The 18,030-nt window shown below is 49.5% G+C and overlaps 1 protein-coding gene across 1 annotated transcript in view; it reads right to left on the reverse strand.

Moving 5' to 3' along the window:
• Nucleotides 1-988: 988 nt before the first annotated feature.
• Nucleotides 989-18,030, reverse strand: part of WASHC1 (WASH complex subunit 1) — a 28,249-nt gene continuing 11,207 nt past the window's right edge. The window contains exons 2-10 of the mRNA XM_010225211.2: nucleotides 11,035-11,146; nucleotides 10,188-10,334; nucleotides 5,184-5,320; nucleotides 4,151-4,286; nucleotides 3,496-3,700; nucleotides 3,120-3,287; nucleotides 2,632-2,790; nucleotides 2,079-2,147; nucleotides 989-1,477 (exon numbers count right to left, since the gene is read on the reverse strand). Coding sequence (XP_010223513.2) covers nucleotides 1,326-1,477; nucleotides 2,079-2,147; nucleotides 2,632-2,790; nucleotides 3,120-3,287; nucleotides 3,496-3,700; nucleotides 4,151-4,286; nucleotides 5,184-5,320; nucleotides 10,188-10,334; nucleotides 11,035-11,146 — 1,285 coding nt within the window. The 3' untranslated portion in view covers nucleotides 989-1,325. The remainder of the gene's footprint in view (nucleotides 1,478-2,078; nucleotides 2,148-2,631; nucleotides 2,791-3,119; nucleotides 3,288-3,495; nucleotides 3,701-4,150; nucleotides 4,287-5,183; nucleotides 5,321-10,187; nucleotides 10,335-11,034; nucleotides 11,147-18,030) is intronic.

An 18,030-nucleotide genomic window follows, 5' to 3' on the forward strand; every position in this document is an offset into this window, starting at 1 on the left:
CAAGCTTGGTGTACCATTTCTATCCTCTCCAGCTTGCTTCCAGCAGTTGATAAGTTCAGGCCAGGCTCCTTTCAAGGGAAACAAGGATATGGCCACAATGCACTGCAGCACTTGTCCTCTACTCCTTCTTAATCATAGAATTATGATCTTTTCTCTCTTTCTTATGGCACAGGCTTTTTGAGTTAAAATGTAAACTTGCCCTGGAAAATATTGTAATTCTTCTATTTTTAGTGCAGCTGGCCTGAGGTTCTTCCCTAAGTCCTGGGTCAGTGGTAGAGGGCAGTGTTGCCATCCTATGGCTATCCCCCACTCTTAGTCATCAGTACCAAACATTTTCAAGTGCTGCTTTGTCTCCTTGGTCATTTCAGGAGCTGGATGCTGCCTCTTGAGGCTCTTCTCAGTACAATAAATACTTTTTATTAGCCACAAGGCAGGTTAAGGAACCCGCCCCACAGGCAGTGAAACGCTGCTGCTGCTCCTCCTCCACCTTCAGTGGGCACTGAGTCCCCTCTGAGTGCCCAATACTGCTTTAGCCCTGGTGGAAGCAGCAGCAGCAGTGGGCGATGCCTGCTGGAAACAGCCCCTGGCTTCAGGTGCTCTGCCTCGCCCCAGCCTGAGAGGGGAAGGGGCAGCTGGACCCTCCCTTAAGCCACATGTAACTGAGCACCCTTCTCCTCCCAGAAAGAAGGCTCCAGGACCCTGCTTTCTTCAGTTTTATTGCATTTTTTTTTCAGAAACCAACCAAAGAACTGCTGGTAAGCCAAGTACAAAGACAATTAAGGGGAGAGGCACATTCCCCTGAAGGGGCAGAGGGACATAAACACACATACTCAGTCTCCATGGCCTGCTCTCCTCTTCAGCAATTCACACCCAGCAATACCCAAGCAAACAGCATGGAGAAAGATGAGGCAGAGGCTGTTTGCCTGCAAGAGCTGCTCTTGCAGTCGTCACCAATCACATTAGGAAAGACTGAAGGCCCCTTAAATCGGGAGAGATGCTAGTTCGGATCTCCTGAGCACAAGCCACCTCGCTGCCCTGCAGCTAAGGCAGGATTTATTGAGCCCCTGTGAGCAGCAGCACGAGATGAATGTAGTGCTGGGGGTGAGGAAGAGCAACCAGAGCAGAAGTAACACTCCTTGATAACTCTGTTCAGCAGCTGTTCGTTCCTGCTGCTCCCGCTCAGCTTTAAGAGGAAATGACAGGGTCCCTCTGCCAGGACAGTGCCCACCCTCCAGGGGATATTTCCAGGGGCTGGTCTGTCTCAAAGGTGCCTTAGTTCAAGAGTCACGGGACTCACGCTGATAGATTATGCACAACTGCTACATCTACGATTCCCAGTCATCCTCATCTTCCTCACCTGGGGGCTGCTGTGGGGGTGGAAGGGGTGGTATCGAGTCTGACATACGAGCAAAGGCACCAGCAGGACTTCCAGGAGTGTCAGGATTTCCTGAGGCTCCTGGCCCTTTCCCCGAAATACCTGGGACGGGGAAAGAAAAGCACAAGTGAGTGACACTTGGGCACTGCAGAACAAGAAAGGTCAGCAAGACTCATGTTTTTCCCCCTCGCCCAACCGCTACTTCAGCGCCCAGGTGGCAGGACACAGAGTTGAGAGCAAGCTTAAATTCCTCCAGAGCACCACCCGAGAGCTCGCTGAACTAAACCTCCACCTGCACAACCTCCTGCCCCACAGCAGGGCAGGTCAACTCCGTGTTGTGCTCCGAGGGAGCAGCACTAGGCCCAAACGCACCAGAGAGCTGCCCAGGGCTTCATGGGTGACATGGGTGCCCTGAAGAACAAAGGAGCCACCCCCCCAGCAGGATGCTACTGTCCCTCTCTCACCACCCTCGATGAGCTCCCTCGATGGCAGTTTTCACAGCCCCTTGGCTGCACAAACTCTAGTATCTCCAGCCTAATTTGACTTGGATACCCTTGATGTCCCTGTGAAGACACTCCCAGCCACCATGAGGCACACGAGGCTGGGGAAGTGTCTGTTCCCAGACTAGAGCAGCAGCTGATATCCAGGTAGAGATGCCGAGGGATGTTAGAGGGGAGGAGCAGCCCACTCCACCAAACAGTACCTTTGCGCCTCAGCACCAGCTTGTTAAAGAGATCTGACATCAAGTCTCCACCTTGTCCCGTAGCTCTCACTGAAACAAAGCAAAATACCATGAATCAGACTGGAAGAGAGTCAGCTTGACCCCAGCACTAAGGGGAGAGTGTTCTGCTGCACTGCTTTCAGGGTGAAGAACCAATGGCACCGTCCAGTTTTGCATCCCAGTGCTAACCCCTCTTCTCACCACAGCTCAGTGTCGCTTTGGGAAACACCAGGCACTGCAGGGTATCTGCACCCCTCTGGGGAAAGCCAAGCATCAAATGTGTCCAGGAGCAGGAAAGGTTCCTACCAAACCAACTAGGTCAGTAACCCCAAAGAGCTCCCTAAATCAAACCAGCTCAGCACCAAGGCCCTCTTGGACCAAAGTTTCCGCTCAAGCTCTCCTTTCAGCGTCTGTCTCCACACAGCACCTGTGAAATGTCTAACCATGCCCTGAGACAAGAGGGGTTCCCTCCGGAAAACCTTTGGCTCCTGGCTTGCCAGTCTTCCCAGGTAGATTGTACCAAGAGCCTCGGCACCTTGTTCTTGTTCCTTCTGCTTCTTCTTCTCCAGCTTCCTCTCCTTGACGCTGCGGAGGTTGGCTTTGCCGATGCCCCCAGCCTGGCGGATGGACTCCAGGAGGCTGGCACGCCCGCTCGAGGGGTTCACCACCTCCTTTGGGGCTCCCTGCACCAGAGCTGCAGCGACAGGAAGGACAGATATCAGCCCTGGGCTGCATACAGGCTATGGGACCAACCAAATCCCCACAGAAAAAACTGTTCCAGCACCCTGCCTGCCTCTGCTCTGGAGCTCTGAGCATAGCACAGGCACCTCCCTCAGTGATGGACCTAGAGCAGCCCTGCCATCGGGAACCGCAGGCCTGCAGCTCCCCGGATCGGCTTTCCCTCTGAGCAGGGCTACCTTCCTCGGCCGGCCAGGCCCAGGAGCAGACACCACAGGAGCGGCTGGCGGTCAGGCGCGGGGCTGGACCGCGGCAGTGGGGCTGGACCGCGCAGCGCTCGCTCACCTGCGGGCACCGTGTCATGGCTCTCCTCCCGCGCGGGCCAGCCCGCCTCAGCAGGGGCTGCGGGCTGCGGCAGGGGCGGCGGGGGAGGCACCGTCATGGGCACGACCAGGGGTGGCGGCGGAGGCGGTGGTGGCGGCGGAGGCAGCAATAGTCCAGCGTCCTGAAGGTCTGAAAGAGGAAGGAAGTTACATATGACAAGTCCCGGAGGATGCTGCACCCGGAGCTTCAGCTCTGAGTTCCGCAGCTTGCTGCAGCAGCGGGGAACAGTCTTCAGCACTTGAAATGCGCAGAATGCTCCCCTCCTGGGCAGCATCTCTCACAGCAGGCAGAGCTCCTTCCTTCTTCTCTGAGCCCTGGGAAGTGGGCTAGGAAGTACCTGGCTGCAAAGGCTCCACTGACTCCGTGTGGAAGGTGGGCAGCTCTGGAATAGCACTGCCCGGGGCAGACGGTGCGATGCCGGGCCCCAGGTCAGCGCTGTACATGAGATCTGCAGCAATGCCTGGCAGGTCCGGCAGGTAGGATGGCACATCGATCTCAGGCACCTGGCCCAAATCTGGCACGTAGAAGTAATTTTCAGCCACCTAAAGGAGAACCAAAGCAAAAAGACAAGGTGGCAGTTGGGTACCTGCTTTCCCTTGCAGCAAGCAGGGCGTTGCCAGCAGGGCATGAGCCAGTCAAGAGCTGGGCTAATGTGCCTCGGTGCAGGGCTGGCTCCTCAGGTGGCCCTGCAGGCCTGTGCTCTTGCCCTGGGCCAGCTCCCCAGGCCCTGAACTCACCCCTGCAGAACAGGCTGCAGGGGCAGCGAGGTGCAGCCATCTTCCTGGTTTCCTGCAAGGAAGCCTCACCCTCTCTCAGACCAGGACTTCAAGCACAGAAACTGGGCATGATTACTTGGGCAAGCAAGATGTCCCACAGCCCTGTGATGGGCAATTGCCCTACCTGCTCTCTCCACTCCCTACCCCACAGAAGCCCTCCTCTCCCCTCAGGGCTGAGCACAATCCTTTCCCTCCTTCCCCACAGCTACATCTCACCTGCCGGTCCAGCTGTCCCCTTTTGGTGATGGAGAGAGGAGCATCAAAGAGCTTCTCTTCTGTCTCCGTTTCCAGAGCTACATGGGTCTTGGTCACTGCTCCAGCCAGAGGATCCAGGAAGACATACTTCTTGTACCTGGGGCACAGAGGAAGCGATGCCATGTCTAGAGGCAAGGCCAGAGTAAGCATAGCCAAGGCAACCCTGGAGGTGAATGGCTCACCCACAGAGGCGGCACAGGGCTGGCCCTTACACTTTGCACATCCTGGCCTCGCTCTGCCTCTCCTCTCAATAGCCAAGAGCTCTCTACCTCCCCTCCATGCTGCAGCCCAGCTGTGCAGCCGTCGCTCCCCAGCTCTACCCCTTTCTCCTCTGCCTGGCACAAGCCTGTCCCATCCGCCTGCACCAGGACACCAATCACTCCTGGCGACATGATGTTGAAGGAACAGCAGCAAAAATGGGGTGGGAGGAGAAAACTGTGGCTAAGGGAAGGAAGAGGAGGTTCCGTAAGTGAAGGCTCAAGGGGGATGAACACAAAGAAGTTCTTCAGCAAAGGCAGGAGGAGGAACCATGAGGCAAAGCCCAACAGGAAGGGGATCTGCAATTGTGGCAGTGGGGCCATTAAAGCGCCCCTGAGAGTTACCACCTATCAGGAGAGGGTGCAACATCTAGACAGACATGTAAAAAACAGAAGGGCAGGACAGCAGTTCTCTAGGCAGGAAAAAAACATAGGAGGATGACAGGAAAAAATGAGAAAATTGAGGAAATCACAGTCAGGAAGCACAAAGCTGAGAAGCAGGTGAGTGGAGAACAGATGCAGACAAGAAAAACCTCCTTCCACCCAGTGATGGAAGGGAAAAGAAGGAAAGGGTTGCCAGCCAGAAGCCAGAGGAGAGGTGGCAAACCCTGTTGTGCCGGGAGCCCGGCATGCAAGGTCTCGGGAAAGCAAGCAGCTACTGCTGTCCCAAGGCAGGGCAGCGCTCCTCTGAACTGTGCAGGGGTGGGCGAGCAGCAAGGAGCTGCTCCATCTCTCACAGGTTCTCCGTAGTGTTGAAGAGCAGCAGGGAGCTGAGGGAGCTGATGTTCCTGGGGAGGCTGCCAAGACCTTCTTCTGCATCATCCTCCTGGTGAACTTTGGTGCTTACGCACACAGGGAAGTACTTGAGCTTCTCCTGCAGGAAGAGAGATTACAGGTGGGAAGAGACTAACAAAGCAGTGCAATAGCCCTCCCCAGCCACCACAGCCCATGCTGCTGGATACACTGCATGGTCTGGAAATGCTACTGCTCCTGCTCCCGCTGTGAGCAAAGGGCACACAGAGAGCATCACAGTCCTACAGGCACGCCAAATCCCCACGCTTCCTGCTCATGACACATGCGGTCAGTGCCATGGATGGGCCATCCTTAACAGCTGCTCCCCTGGCAAGGATCCACCAGAGCAAAACACCCAAGGAGGCTCTACAGCCGGAGATGGAGATGCCGCATCTCAGCCTACAAAGCCATTTGCCACAGTGTCTCCAAGAGGGATATTCTAGAGCATTTACCGGCAGCCAAGACTCCCCCAAACATCTACATTGCCACCCTTTTTTCTGCCTTCTACAGATATTTTAGAGACGTGATCCCACCTGTGAGATATGCTGGAAAGGTGAAAGAAAAAGAGGTTAGGTCGGAAGAATGCTCTCTCCACCAAAGATCAGGCAGACGGGAATGTGCAGGGGAGAACGCATGCCAGATGGCTCTGCAAAGCCTGAGGGATTTGCAGGAGTTTTCAACTCTAATGAACTGAAATCTCCTCTCTCTCAGTTCTAAAACTTCATGCATAATATATAGAACTCCCTTTAGAAAAGGACTTATTACATCTGAACTGCTTGACTTTTATAGAGCACAGGAGCTGTCACCCCAGATCAGACCATCCTGCTAGCGCAGCAGCACCTGCTGCCAGATGCTCTGGGGGATGCTGCCCTGTGCCCGCAACAGATCTTGCTCTATGCACCACACCAGAGGAAGGAGAAGAGTTAGCTCCCAATCCCAGAGACAGACTGATCTTCACAGTATAAGAAACCACAGACCCCAGGGGGGTCATCCCAGACCTGCTCCATTCCTCAGCCTGTTCCCAGTTCCTCTGTGCTTTCTTCTCCGAGAAACAGGGATAAGCAGCAGCCTCACAGCTCCAAGGTGATAAATTCCCAGACCACAAGAAAGCAGAGCACTCCGGAGATGATCTGTCCACTTTTACACTTTTCTTCCACCACCAGGTGATGACCAAATGGGCTGTTTCAAACACTACCCACCACTTCCTACTGCCTCCATACTTCCAGCATCTCTACTCTCCCCATACCAGCACCAGGAATGGAGCAGAGACAGTGCTGCTGGTTCAGTTTAACAGTGTACCTCAGCAACACCAGCAGTTTCTGCTCACTGAAATTTCCAGCTTGTATTTGGCAGCCAGAGATCCTAGGAAGTGGCTTAGTCACAGCTCAGCTAATCCACCAAGAGTCTGTATGGTGCTCCGAACGTAAGTGCTATAAGAGAAGACCGAGGAGGTTTTGATTTTGGTTTTAGTAATGAGTTCTAACTTGTGAAAAATACACTCAAATTAACATCTTGAAGTTTTGCAGCAGCAGCAAGTAGCCAAAAATACATAGATTTTTATTTAGAGACTTCAGAGGCAAAGATTCAGAAATAATGATTCTTTTGATCATTAATATTCATTTCCTAATGTTTAATTTTTAAGCATGAGGGAGTACTGACACTTTTGCTGGAATTGTTCACACACACTTAGCCCTAGAGCCATATTTTTTTTTCTAATTCTCTCCTTGCAGATTTCAATTAGTACCGGAAGGCTGCATGCCACTAAGTGAGACACCAGCCATTACCTACGTTTACTTACAAGACTAATTTAAGGCAGCTACAAAAGCACTAAGCATAAGTATTACTCTGTATACAAGGTTCAGTATAATCTTTTTTTTCCCTCATATAAATGTTACTGAAGTACTAGTCTTACACAAATACCTGCTTCTGTTTTGAAAACCAGAATAGCCATGTGCCATCAATATCACAGAACTGAGAGTGCCACAAGTTAATGTAACAGTCAGAAATGTGCTTTCTACTAGCGACACTACACGTCCCAAGCCAAGGGTTCAGCATCTTCTATATGCTGGTGTCATGGGGGGCTGCGAGTACTCAGCACCTCAAAGAATTAGTGCTTCAGCAACTGCCAGGATCACATACTTACACGTGCTACATTTCCAGGCACTTATACACACACACACACACACATATTTAATCTTTGTCTCTTATTGAAGTCACCTTGGTTCTTAAATTTAAATATCCACTCTTGTTTGAGTTTGGGTGACATTCCCACTCAGAGCACTGAGTAATACGGACACTTGAGGATTAGGAAGTACCAGAAAGCTGGTTCAACTTCCCCAGACCCATCATGAACTCTGAAAGAGGCAGAATTCATAAGGACACTTTAATATTTCAGAAGACTATCCAGATTATTCCAGTGATGGATTGCAAGTTTTGCTTGGAGCTTTTCCAAACCCCAGAGATGGGGACCATGTCTCCCATATCCCACTGGAAGCTTCCCACCTCTCCCAGCCTCCAGAGAGGCAGCTGCAGCCCTGAAGAACAGCTCCCACCTGCAAAGGCAGCATCCGGCATCTGAAAAGCCCAGCAGAGCTGACTTGCAGTTCAGTACAGCCCTCCTCCTGCCACAGCAATGTGCAAAGCAAGTCAATCAGGCTTGCCATAAGGACCGTGTTCCTGGGATTCTTATCCTCAAGTGCTTGTCTTACCAGCCCAAACATCGTGTAACTGACGAGTTTTCACTTGCTTATGGTTTGGAGGGAAAGGAAAATATCCTGGAAGGGAAGCATTTATGAACAGAATCACAGCACCACATACATCTCTAACTCTGCCACAGCCCCTCCAGAGCAGAAACCCTGAGCATCTGGCACAGGCAGCACTTCTCTAACTGACATGAGCAGAGTTTGTCCATGTGCGTGTGCGCAAAGGCCACCGTGACTGCTCCCAGCAAAGAGGCCCTTGTTAGAAGTGAAAACAGGCAGAGAGCTCGGTTGAAAGCCCTGAATAATTGAGGAGAGCTTAAATGCAAACAGGAGACTTCCCTCTGCCACATTTCATTACTGTAAGGTGCATCAGGCTCCCTGCTCAGCTGCGGACAGGAGCAGCCCGTCCCCCCGTAAGGAGGTCAGTGCTGGGCCGCCCCAGGTCCCGCGGAGCTGGCGAGCCGGCGCTCACACACTGCTGGCGCGGGGGAGCCGCCAGCCCCTCGCTGGCACCGCGGCATCGCTCCCGCCCGGGGACGCTGCGCGTGAGCTAGGCAGGAGCAACAAGAGCTTTGCATGAATTGAGTGGGGAGGGAGAAGTCGACAAAGCCAGGGACCCAAGGGAACTCTCCAATCCCAAGGGAGAATCCAGACAGCAGTCATAGCAGGAGAGGGAGAAATTCTGCAGGCTCCACGGGATGCTTGTAAGTCCCCTTGGCAAAGGCAGCTTTGGTCGTGAAGGGCAGGACGGGCTGAGCAGAGAAGAGTGGGAAGAGCCTACAGAGACAGCTGAGCACTTGAACGTGAACATCTTTTGGGATTTTGGGGCTCTACTACTCACCAGCTGATCCGCAGCCCAAGGCCCTCACTGTGCAAGTGCATCAGTCTGTGCCCTTCAGCTCCGGCAGGGAGAGCACCTCGCCCACCCTCCTCCCAGGTACTTCTTCCCCGGGCTCTCCGAGGGGCTGGGGCCACCAGCCCAACAGCACAGCTGAAACAGGTCTGTCCCAGCTGGGTGGCAGCAGATCCCATGCGACCGAGCCCCAGGCTACCGCCAGGCCTCACAAGAAGCACAACCTCCACTGCAGTCTGCCTGCTGTCCATCTGGCCAGCGACTCCACTTTCCTGGCCTGACTGAAATATTCATAACTACCTCACTGTAAAGAGGCCTCAACTCCATTAAAACTCAGGAAAGTTTTGTGCTATCAATTATTCAGAGGCAGCTTTATTTTTGGGCCAAGGCATACAAGGATGAGATGGGAAGTCTCTATAGGGGTGGAAAGCAGGGAAGTCATCCAGCTGATCATGTCAACGAAGAGCACATCTGCTACACCTGGCACTGCAGGCACGCAGCATCTTTGGAACACGACTCTTCCTCCCCTTCCTCCAACCCTCGTAAGGGAGCACTGACCCAAATTGGAGAGTCCCTTGGTAGCATCTCTTGCAAAGCTCACTACTTCTCAGATCTTAAGAGGAATCTGTCACTCAATCCATAGGCTAAAAGAGAACTCAATAGTTTAGCTCCTCCCTCAGCAACACCAGTTACATTCACATGCTATGGGATCACCTAGAAGCCCCAAATGTGTTGGGTAGTGACAATTTCAGGCCTTACCTGAAGGGCTTGTTACCTTCAACTGCTGAAGGCAAGGCACAGGACAAGCAAGCAGAAACAAGATGTAAAAAAAGCAAAATGACCTTCCTACATCCCCACGTATCACAAAGCTTAGCTTGGAAACAGCTATCCGAGTGAAATCCTTTTCTGAGACAGGAAAAATGCTCCAGTATCACCTTTTTCTCCTCACGAGTATTTTTATTTTTCCCTTCTCATCGCTGCTGTGTAGCAGAACCTTCAGAAACTACTTTTCAGAAGAGTATCAGCCTGATCCCAGCTGCCTTGCTATGCACAGGCAAAGTCTTGAGAAGAGGCACTAGCAGCCCCTAGCAGGAATTGCAGGAAACCACCACGTTTAGGAAAATGGATCTATCCTGATAACTCAGCAGCCAACAGGCACCCAGCTCCACTAGTCAACCCATAACCAAGGTCTTATTCTGACACAGGTCTCAACACAGGAGCTCTGCAAGCTTTCCAGCCCACTCTCACACACCTCCCAGCAGGTCACATTGAAAATGCAACACACACTCTGCTCTTGGCCTATGTCCTAAAGCCCTGGTCTACTTCATCCAAGAGACTCACAGCTTCTTAGTTTTTCTTTACTTATTCATCTCATGGTCTGTTCTGGTCCTTACCTGCAGCGATTTCTCATCCAGCATTCGGTGTTTGCTCTGAATCTTGTGTTTTGGCCATTTCTGTTTAGCTGGGTCCTCTGCACCAGCAAAAATTGAGCTGTACTCCTGCAAGCGTTCAGGGGCAGGATACTTGGCACTGGAAAATACCTGTAGGGACACAAGGAGAAACTGAAAACAAATCCCAACAACTAAGCAATCCTATGCTACATAAGTACAAAGAGCCTAAGAAGGCATACAGCCTGCAAGCAGGAATGGACACCTTGCTTTGGAGTCAAGAGGCTGCCAAGGGCTGCACGGCTGGACCTGGCCATGCATGGGGCTCTCACTTCTAAAAGTCCAAGTGCCAGAACTTCCCTCTAGAAAAGGTTGTCACAGGCAAAAACACTCCCACTGACAAGAAGTTAAGTGTAGATACTGTAATAAATGGAGGAGGAAAGGGGAAAGGAGCATTTCCCCCAGAGTTTTACATGGTTCAACAGGAGTAACATGCACTGAGGGAAGGCTCTCCAAAAGCACCTTCCATGCCAATAGCCAAAAGGTTAAGAGACTGAAATGAGAGTGTGTTTGGCTTAGCACAGCACATGCCTTCTCTTTCTCTCAAAAAGCTCTTTGGACAATTTATATAGGCCTTTTAGGTCAAGCAGATGTGCAGTTCACAGATCTAAAAAGTCACCAGTTTGCCAAGACTCGATCATGGCTCCTGCTCAGCAGCAAGGCAAGGCAGAGAGAGGTGAACAGGGTGCAACCGGGAAAGACAAGCACCTTCTCTGCAGAGTTCCCACAAAAAGAAAAGAGAGGAGGTGGAAGGGAGACTGCAGTCTCCAGAGGCTGTTAGCTGGGTCACTACCTTAATGGCCTTCTTGCTGCCCTTGATCTTCTCGATCTTTGCCTGGGCGAGCGTGACTCTCTCGCTGATGGTCTGCAGCTGTGTCCGGCTGGCCTCCACCCGCTGAGAGATCCTGCAGAGCAAGCACCTTTCCTAAGTGTGAGAATCCAGGGCCTAAGGTTTTATGCAACAGCCAATGTCCAGGCCTGAGGGCAAGGATATGAATCTCAGTGGTCTGCATTGTTTCATAGGGTAAGATTAGCACCGGTCAAGATACTGTTATCTTGGTTGCCTGGACAGTTTTCTGTTCTCTCACGAAATGGGGTTTAGCCAGTGACAGGCAGCACAACATTCCCCTCACCGTCTGAGGCAAGGCAGAGAAAGTTGGAGAGTTGCAAGCCCTACACCTCATTGTGTATACTGCTAACAAGAAGGGCACAGCTAGTATCATCTGCCAATGCATTTCTAACAAAGGTGATCTGGGAAAAGGTGGCACCAGGTCCAGACATCAACAGCAGGTTAACTACAGAGCTGCCTGCTCAGGAAGGACCTTTCTTCCCCTCACATAACTCGTAGGTGCTCCCTAGCTCCAAACTCAAAGACTGACAGTTGTTCTGAATCTTCACCCCTCTTAATAAAAACAGCAAAGAATACATTTTAGCTGTATGATCGATCCAAAGAGCTGGTACTCACTTTAATAACATTTTGTAGGAATTAGTTCCAGAGGCTCTCCTTGTGCATGTAAAAATCAATTGCAAGTATTATCTTTAAATTTCAAAGGTCTCTCTTTGCTTTGAAGTAGTTGAGCCCCCATTTTCTTTATTCTATCTGTATAATTCCTTCTAGCAATCAATTTGACACCAGCAGTGATCCTTGATTCCTATTTTCAACCTGTACCAAACCTGTCTTTTTAAGTGTTTTCACTTGGTGCAACACATCCACTATTACAGTAAAAAAGGGACTCTACTAAAGGGCCCTCTTTGATCGTATGTAGCGTGGGAAAAAAAAAAGTGGCAGCACCCTATTCACTTGGAGCTTCCTCAGAATGTTACAGTTTCTTGCTCTGACCAACTATAAGAGCTCTTGTTTGTTTATAATCATGCTCCCCCCTCTCTGGAGACAAGAGCCCTTTCTTAAGGATACAAGAGAAGAGCAAGTTACCTGTTCTACTTCACTCTTTTTAGAGTGGGAGATGAGCAAAAACGAACTTCATGTGATCCCACCTCACAGTGTTCTCCATTTCTCCATCCTTTCATTCTAAATACATCCTAACAGCTTGTACTTTGTACCAACAGTAAGTACAAGCCTGCTCATGATTCCCTTCCCACACCCTCCCTCTGTCTTAGCAGGGTAGGTCCCTACACACTTGATGGGCTCTCAGGATCGTTTAAGTTGTTCCTTTCAGTGCGCATTTCCTAGCACTTGTCTGCAGCGATTTTGTGTGCCACAGTGTCAACCCATTGCTTAGTTCTACGTGAGAGACACTTCAAAAGGATGCAAGTCTTTCCTAACTGTTCCCCCCAGCAAGTTTTCCCTCCCCACAAATCATCTCTTTTCTACGTTTCATTGTTGTATTGATTGACACTATTCTTAGCACTGCTCCTGAGGGCCCCTGCCTATTTTTACATTCTTAAGAGCAGAAAAAAAGAAAACAAAAAAGAAAAAAAAATCTTTATTTCTGCTTTGCTTTTTGTTCTCAAATGCATGATGCAACTTTCTCTCCCAGAAGGAAAAGTTAATTAGATAGTCACCCCAACTCAAGTATTTGAGCAGGTGGAATGAGATGGTCAAATGCTCCTTTTCTTATCCCACGCAATCACCACTGCTTCAGCGTGTGGCACCCCCTCTTCTCCCACACTCAGCTGTGAAGAGCAAAGGAGCTATCACAACAGAGCACCAGGCCCCAAACCCTGCGCACCAAGAGCAACCCTGTGAGCAGCCCTGCAAAGCGCCAAAGGAGACTGAGGGCAGAGCTAGTCAGTGGCCGGCAAGAGCGTTCTGAGACTGCCCACTTCTGCCATGGTCTTGTCAGGATCCAACACAGCATGTCTGCGGCATGGGACATGTTCCAAATTGTCTCCTTACTTTAATACATAGAAGTGTGGCAAAAGCTGGTTTACAGATGATTTCTGCTTTAGAGATGCTCATAACCTTCTGCTCCCCAGATCCTGAAGGGGTGAAGATCCCAGATACCTGTCACCCCAACCACTTCTCCATTTCCCATCCCTCCTACTAGACCCAGGGTCACCTGGCTGGGGAGAGGAGCAGGGTCACAGCTCCCCGGGCACCCCCAGGAACAGGGCTGGAACAGAGGAGAACACAGAGCAAGACACCTCCGAGCCCATAGGGCTGCACATCCCGCTCATTTAACCTTTGCTGCAATCACTCTTAAAAAAAAAAAAGCATCCCCTAAAAAGAAAAAGGCTGTGACTGACCACTACTGTGTAATTAACCCTTTACTCTCTGCCCTAGCTGTATCAATAATGCTACAACCAGAGGAGGGGAAGAGAGGGAGGACATATGTAGCTTCATCCATCTGTACCATGCTTTCCTCCCTCACTTTCCCCCAAATCAGTGATTGTTTTCACCCCAAACCAGACTGCTCTCAGCACAGGCAGGGGAAGCTGTTCAGAACTAGCTTAGGTGTTTCAAATCATTACATCTATTCCCTGCAGCACCATGTACTTTCTCCTTTGATTTCCTACCCTAGGATTTGCCAGGTCTAATCCTAGCAAGCTTAGGAGATCTGCCAAAACCCTTCACCTGTGGTGGTATAAACGCAGACATACAGCACAGAAGGAATACACACAAGCATAGAAATTAATCTATTTGTTGCTGACCAAGGTAACTAAAAAAAAATGATTAAGTCCCCTCAATCCAACTAATCCACCAAATTCCCATCATGTGTACAGGGTCCTAAAAAAAAATGACTTATGCATGTACAGTTCAAATTACTGCCATGCATGTTAGTTTGAAGGGACAATGTACTATGCAGATACTGGAAAAAAAGAATAATATACTAAAAAAAAAAGACTCGTATTCAGGGGTGTTTCAACTTCACTATTTCTACTGCTTTGGAAACTCAACTTAGGGCAAGCAGTCACCTTGGGGTTTGTAACGAGAAGAAACATGAAGGGATGGCGAGGCCTGTTCCCAAGGAATTCAGGGGCTTTGGGGGCAGGGCTGCATTCAGACTTCAGCCTCCGTTTAATAAAGGGGTTTTACCTGAAAGACACTTGCAGGAAGGGCAGGAGGGATAAGCGTAAACCAGAGCCTACCTCTGAATGCCTGTGCTCAGACAGCGTGGAGTGCCGTTAGCATGTGAACCCACCCTGTGCCTCTCCTATTAGTCATCACGGGGCTGTTTTGCTCTGGGTGCTCTTTTCTGCTCGAGAAGCTCCTTCAGCCAGATTCAATGTGACTGGGGAGCTGCACGAGGGAGCAGGCGGCAGTGACAACCCTGGGCGCTGTGCGTGCTTGGGACGGAGCGTGGAGGGACCGCAAGACACAAAACCACCGGCCTTCAAACCCCAGGCCCAGGGCCAAGCTAGCCTTCCCCTCTCCATGCTTTTCTTTGGGCAAGTAATGCATGCAGTAGATTAAATCTATTGAGTGGATTATCTTTAAATCCACACAGATTTTTTTTTTTAATTTATGCAGATATTAAAGCCAATCTTTCAGCTGCTTTGACTCAAGCTTTCAAATTCTCTGCCGCTCTGATCTCTTTTTTGCTGCCAAGGCTTTTCCCCCCCGCCTCTCCCTCAGCTTAGATCTCATTTCTCCGAACACACTCTCACCTCCCACCCTGAGCTCCTGTCCCTTTGAGGTGATGCCCTTGCAGCACCCACAGGATTCTCAGGAATATTTCCTCCTACCGCATCGGCATCTTGGCAACTCTGCTTCTTCTGCCCCACCTGCAGCCACGCAGCAGATCATCTCCCGTTACCTTCTTGCAACTTCTCTGATAATCCTCACCATTAGTTACTGTGAGAGCTCCTGTGCTGTATGTGTGCCTGATCACAGGGGGAAAATGATTGCTGCCTCATCCCACAGGGACAAGCCTTGAGGTGCTCAGGGCATGAGATACAGCCTGTGGACTGCCAGCACTGTACTCCTGGAAGGGTCTCCAAGCACAGTAAAATGCACCCCCCCCCCAAAAAAAAAAACACCCACACTCCACGATATTTTCATTACCCATATTTGATCAGACAAGATCAGCAGAGTAGGTGGAAAGGCAGGCTGCTGGACTCCCAGAAGAGCTGAGCAGAGCAGCTTGAGGAACAACTGAATTTAGCTAGAGGCCACAACACGGCATGCAGGAACTACGGCACTTCGCTGTCCCTGCTGAACGTGACCATCTCCCCAAAGCAATGGGGAGCACAGGCCGAAGAGGAGAGGCTGGGAGTGCGAGAGGAACTCCATACCAAGGAGGAGGAGAAAGCCATGAGACAGAGGTGGGGAACAGACCTCTCTGGAATACCAAAGAACTTCAATTTCACATCTGAAGCACAAAAGTAAGCGATCAGCCAAGGAGAAAGAACATTACAGGGCAGAATGAGAAATGAAGTTGCACAGGAGGATAAAGGAGCTGAAGGGAGCCGAGGTATTAAATGACTTTTTCCTTATATGAGAGGCCTGTATACACATACCAAGTCAGGTTTCTGGTCTCCTCCCAGCTTAGGCTCACGCAGTTAAGACATTTCATAGTCGTTCTAGGTACATGGGCAAAGTTTGTCCTGTAAATCTTTTTTTTTTTTTCTCCTAAAAGTCAAGTTGCCTTTTTCTAAAAAGTGCTTTTATTGACTTCCTTCCTTACTGCAGAAGGTATGCATTAGAAGGGACTGAGTTCATGGCTCCTGTAGAGTCTAGGCTAGAGTCCCTTCGCCACATACTTCTCTCCTGGGACCTGCACACATGCGGCTGCTCTCTCCTGGCTTTATGCTGCATAGAAGGAGAAAAGCTCAAACTTTTCCAGCTTTTAAGTTTTGTGAAAATCCTCTTGAGAAAGGCCATGAACTTTTACAGCTCCACAAGCTGCTCAAGTCACAGGGAAATATCAGTGCACCACCCCTGGTGCCCATAACTCAAGACTCAAGTTCATTACGTGAAAACAGGCCCATAGAGCTAGGCTAGACGAAGTGTATTCCGGCTGGCTAAAAAGGATAATATTTTATAAGACACTTGAGTGTGCTTTACAAGAGCCTTACCACATACAGATGTCATTACACGCAGTGGCAGGCCGGCAGCAGTGACTGGCATGGTCAGAAATGGTTTGTCAGAAGCCTGAGCACCACTTGCCACCCACCGACACCACCTCCACCCCAGCAGCCACCAGCAACTTACAATAAAGATGGGGAGGCGAAAAAGAAAAGCTGATAAGACATCTGCAGATTACAGCAATCCAGGGAAGCATTTAAAGTCAGTTCGAAATGACAATTCACCTCATAAGTTTGAAAGACACAAAGCAAAAGTGCACGCTTTAATGAAAAGCCAAGCAAGTTCAGTCACTTGAGCACAAATCAACTTGTTTGCCTTCTGCTCTTCTCTCTCGTCCACATTTAAGCAGTTTTTAAAGTCTTATTTCATGTTTGAGTAAATGTAATCAGAAACTGTCATCGTACACCTTTCTTGATGGAAAGAAATCCCAAGTGAGAAGGCATAATCAACATTTCTTCCTCCATTAAGGACTTGGGTATTATACTAATTAATGTTTATCACACTTTGATTGCTCCTTGAGTCTGATTTGCAGGTGTTTCAGTATGCATATACCGCCCCACTCCTGCCATGCCGAACTGCTTTTCAGATCGGAGGGTGATCAAGGCTGTGAGGTTATCCTCAGCGTGATCTGCTATGCATCACTCTCCAGGGGTCATGTTCTCCCTCAAAAATAATTTCGTTTTGATTATGAATCTCTTATTTTACAAGGTGTTCCCACCACTGTGAATTAACTTTATTACAATTTTGAACCATCATTGCAACACCTTCCCCTACATCCCCTGCAACACTGTTCTCTTCCCCAGAAAAACAGCTTCTATTTTAAGGTCACAAACAACGTATTCTTTTAACTTTTCTATTTCCCTCCCACCACTGACTGATCTAAAAGCCAATAGGTGTTTTTTTATTTAGAAGAAGTATACGGTAATTTGGAAGACTTTGTGAACAAATTGCAGAATTAGATCCTGTAGCTTAACCTTACAGGCTACTTCTGGTCAAACTACTTCTCTATGATCAGTGTTGTGATACATAAACACAGTAAGTTCCATCCTCAAGAAGGCAGTTTTGGGGAAAGATGGCCTATAAGATGTATAAGGTAAATAAAACACTCCTCCTACCAATATTTCTATAGTCTCATAGGTGACCTTCCTAGGTCTTCCACCGGCATTGGGGACACAGATACTGAACGTCACTATGAAGCTGTTCCTCAGAAAGACAGCTATGGAAATAGTCTCAAGATATTAGGCAGAAGATGGCTGAAGTAACAGTAACTGGTTTGTGCATCTGTGTAGTTGTAACTCATCCTTGCAGAGCTCTCATGACTACTCATTACTACAAAACATTAGTGCTTCAGGGAGTAGCCATGTTAAAAACAAACAAACAAGCCTGTTGATTAAGTCACTATTGAAAGGCTTGTTTCTGTTCAGACAGAATACTGTAAGGCTGTCACAAGTAAATCACCAACTTATTTCCGATCTGTAGACTGCAAATGCGGGTCAAATGCAAGCAAATGGCTTAAGAAGGTGCTGTGGCACCTTTTAACCTTAATCAACCGTGCACAGAAACTCTTGCTCCTTCTCAGGAGCTCCTTCTCTTCAGCTCATTGCTCAGAACAGCCCCATTTTTTTTCTCCCTGTCCGCAAAGAACAGAAAATGTGCATTGTACATATAGTCATGGAAATTTAAGCAGTGGGAAATATCCAGGCAACCCTGTAGAGAATGATACATGGAGTTAGTGAGAGCCACTTAAGGGTTTTTGTCTTCCTCTGGATCACCAAGTGTAAAAGAAGCCTATGAATGAAT

Source organism: Tinamus guttatus, unplaced genomic scaffold (genome assembly GCF_059628265.1).
Source record: "Tinamus guttatus ecotype Peru unplaced genomic scaffold, ASM5962826v1 Tinamus_guttatus_pri_ptg000125l, whole genome shotgun sequence".
Lineage (NCBI taxonomy): Eukaryota > Metazoa > Chordata > Aves > Tinamiformes > Tinamidae > Tinamus > Tinamus guttatus.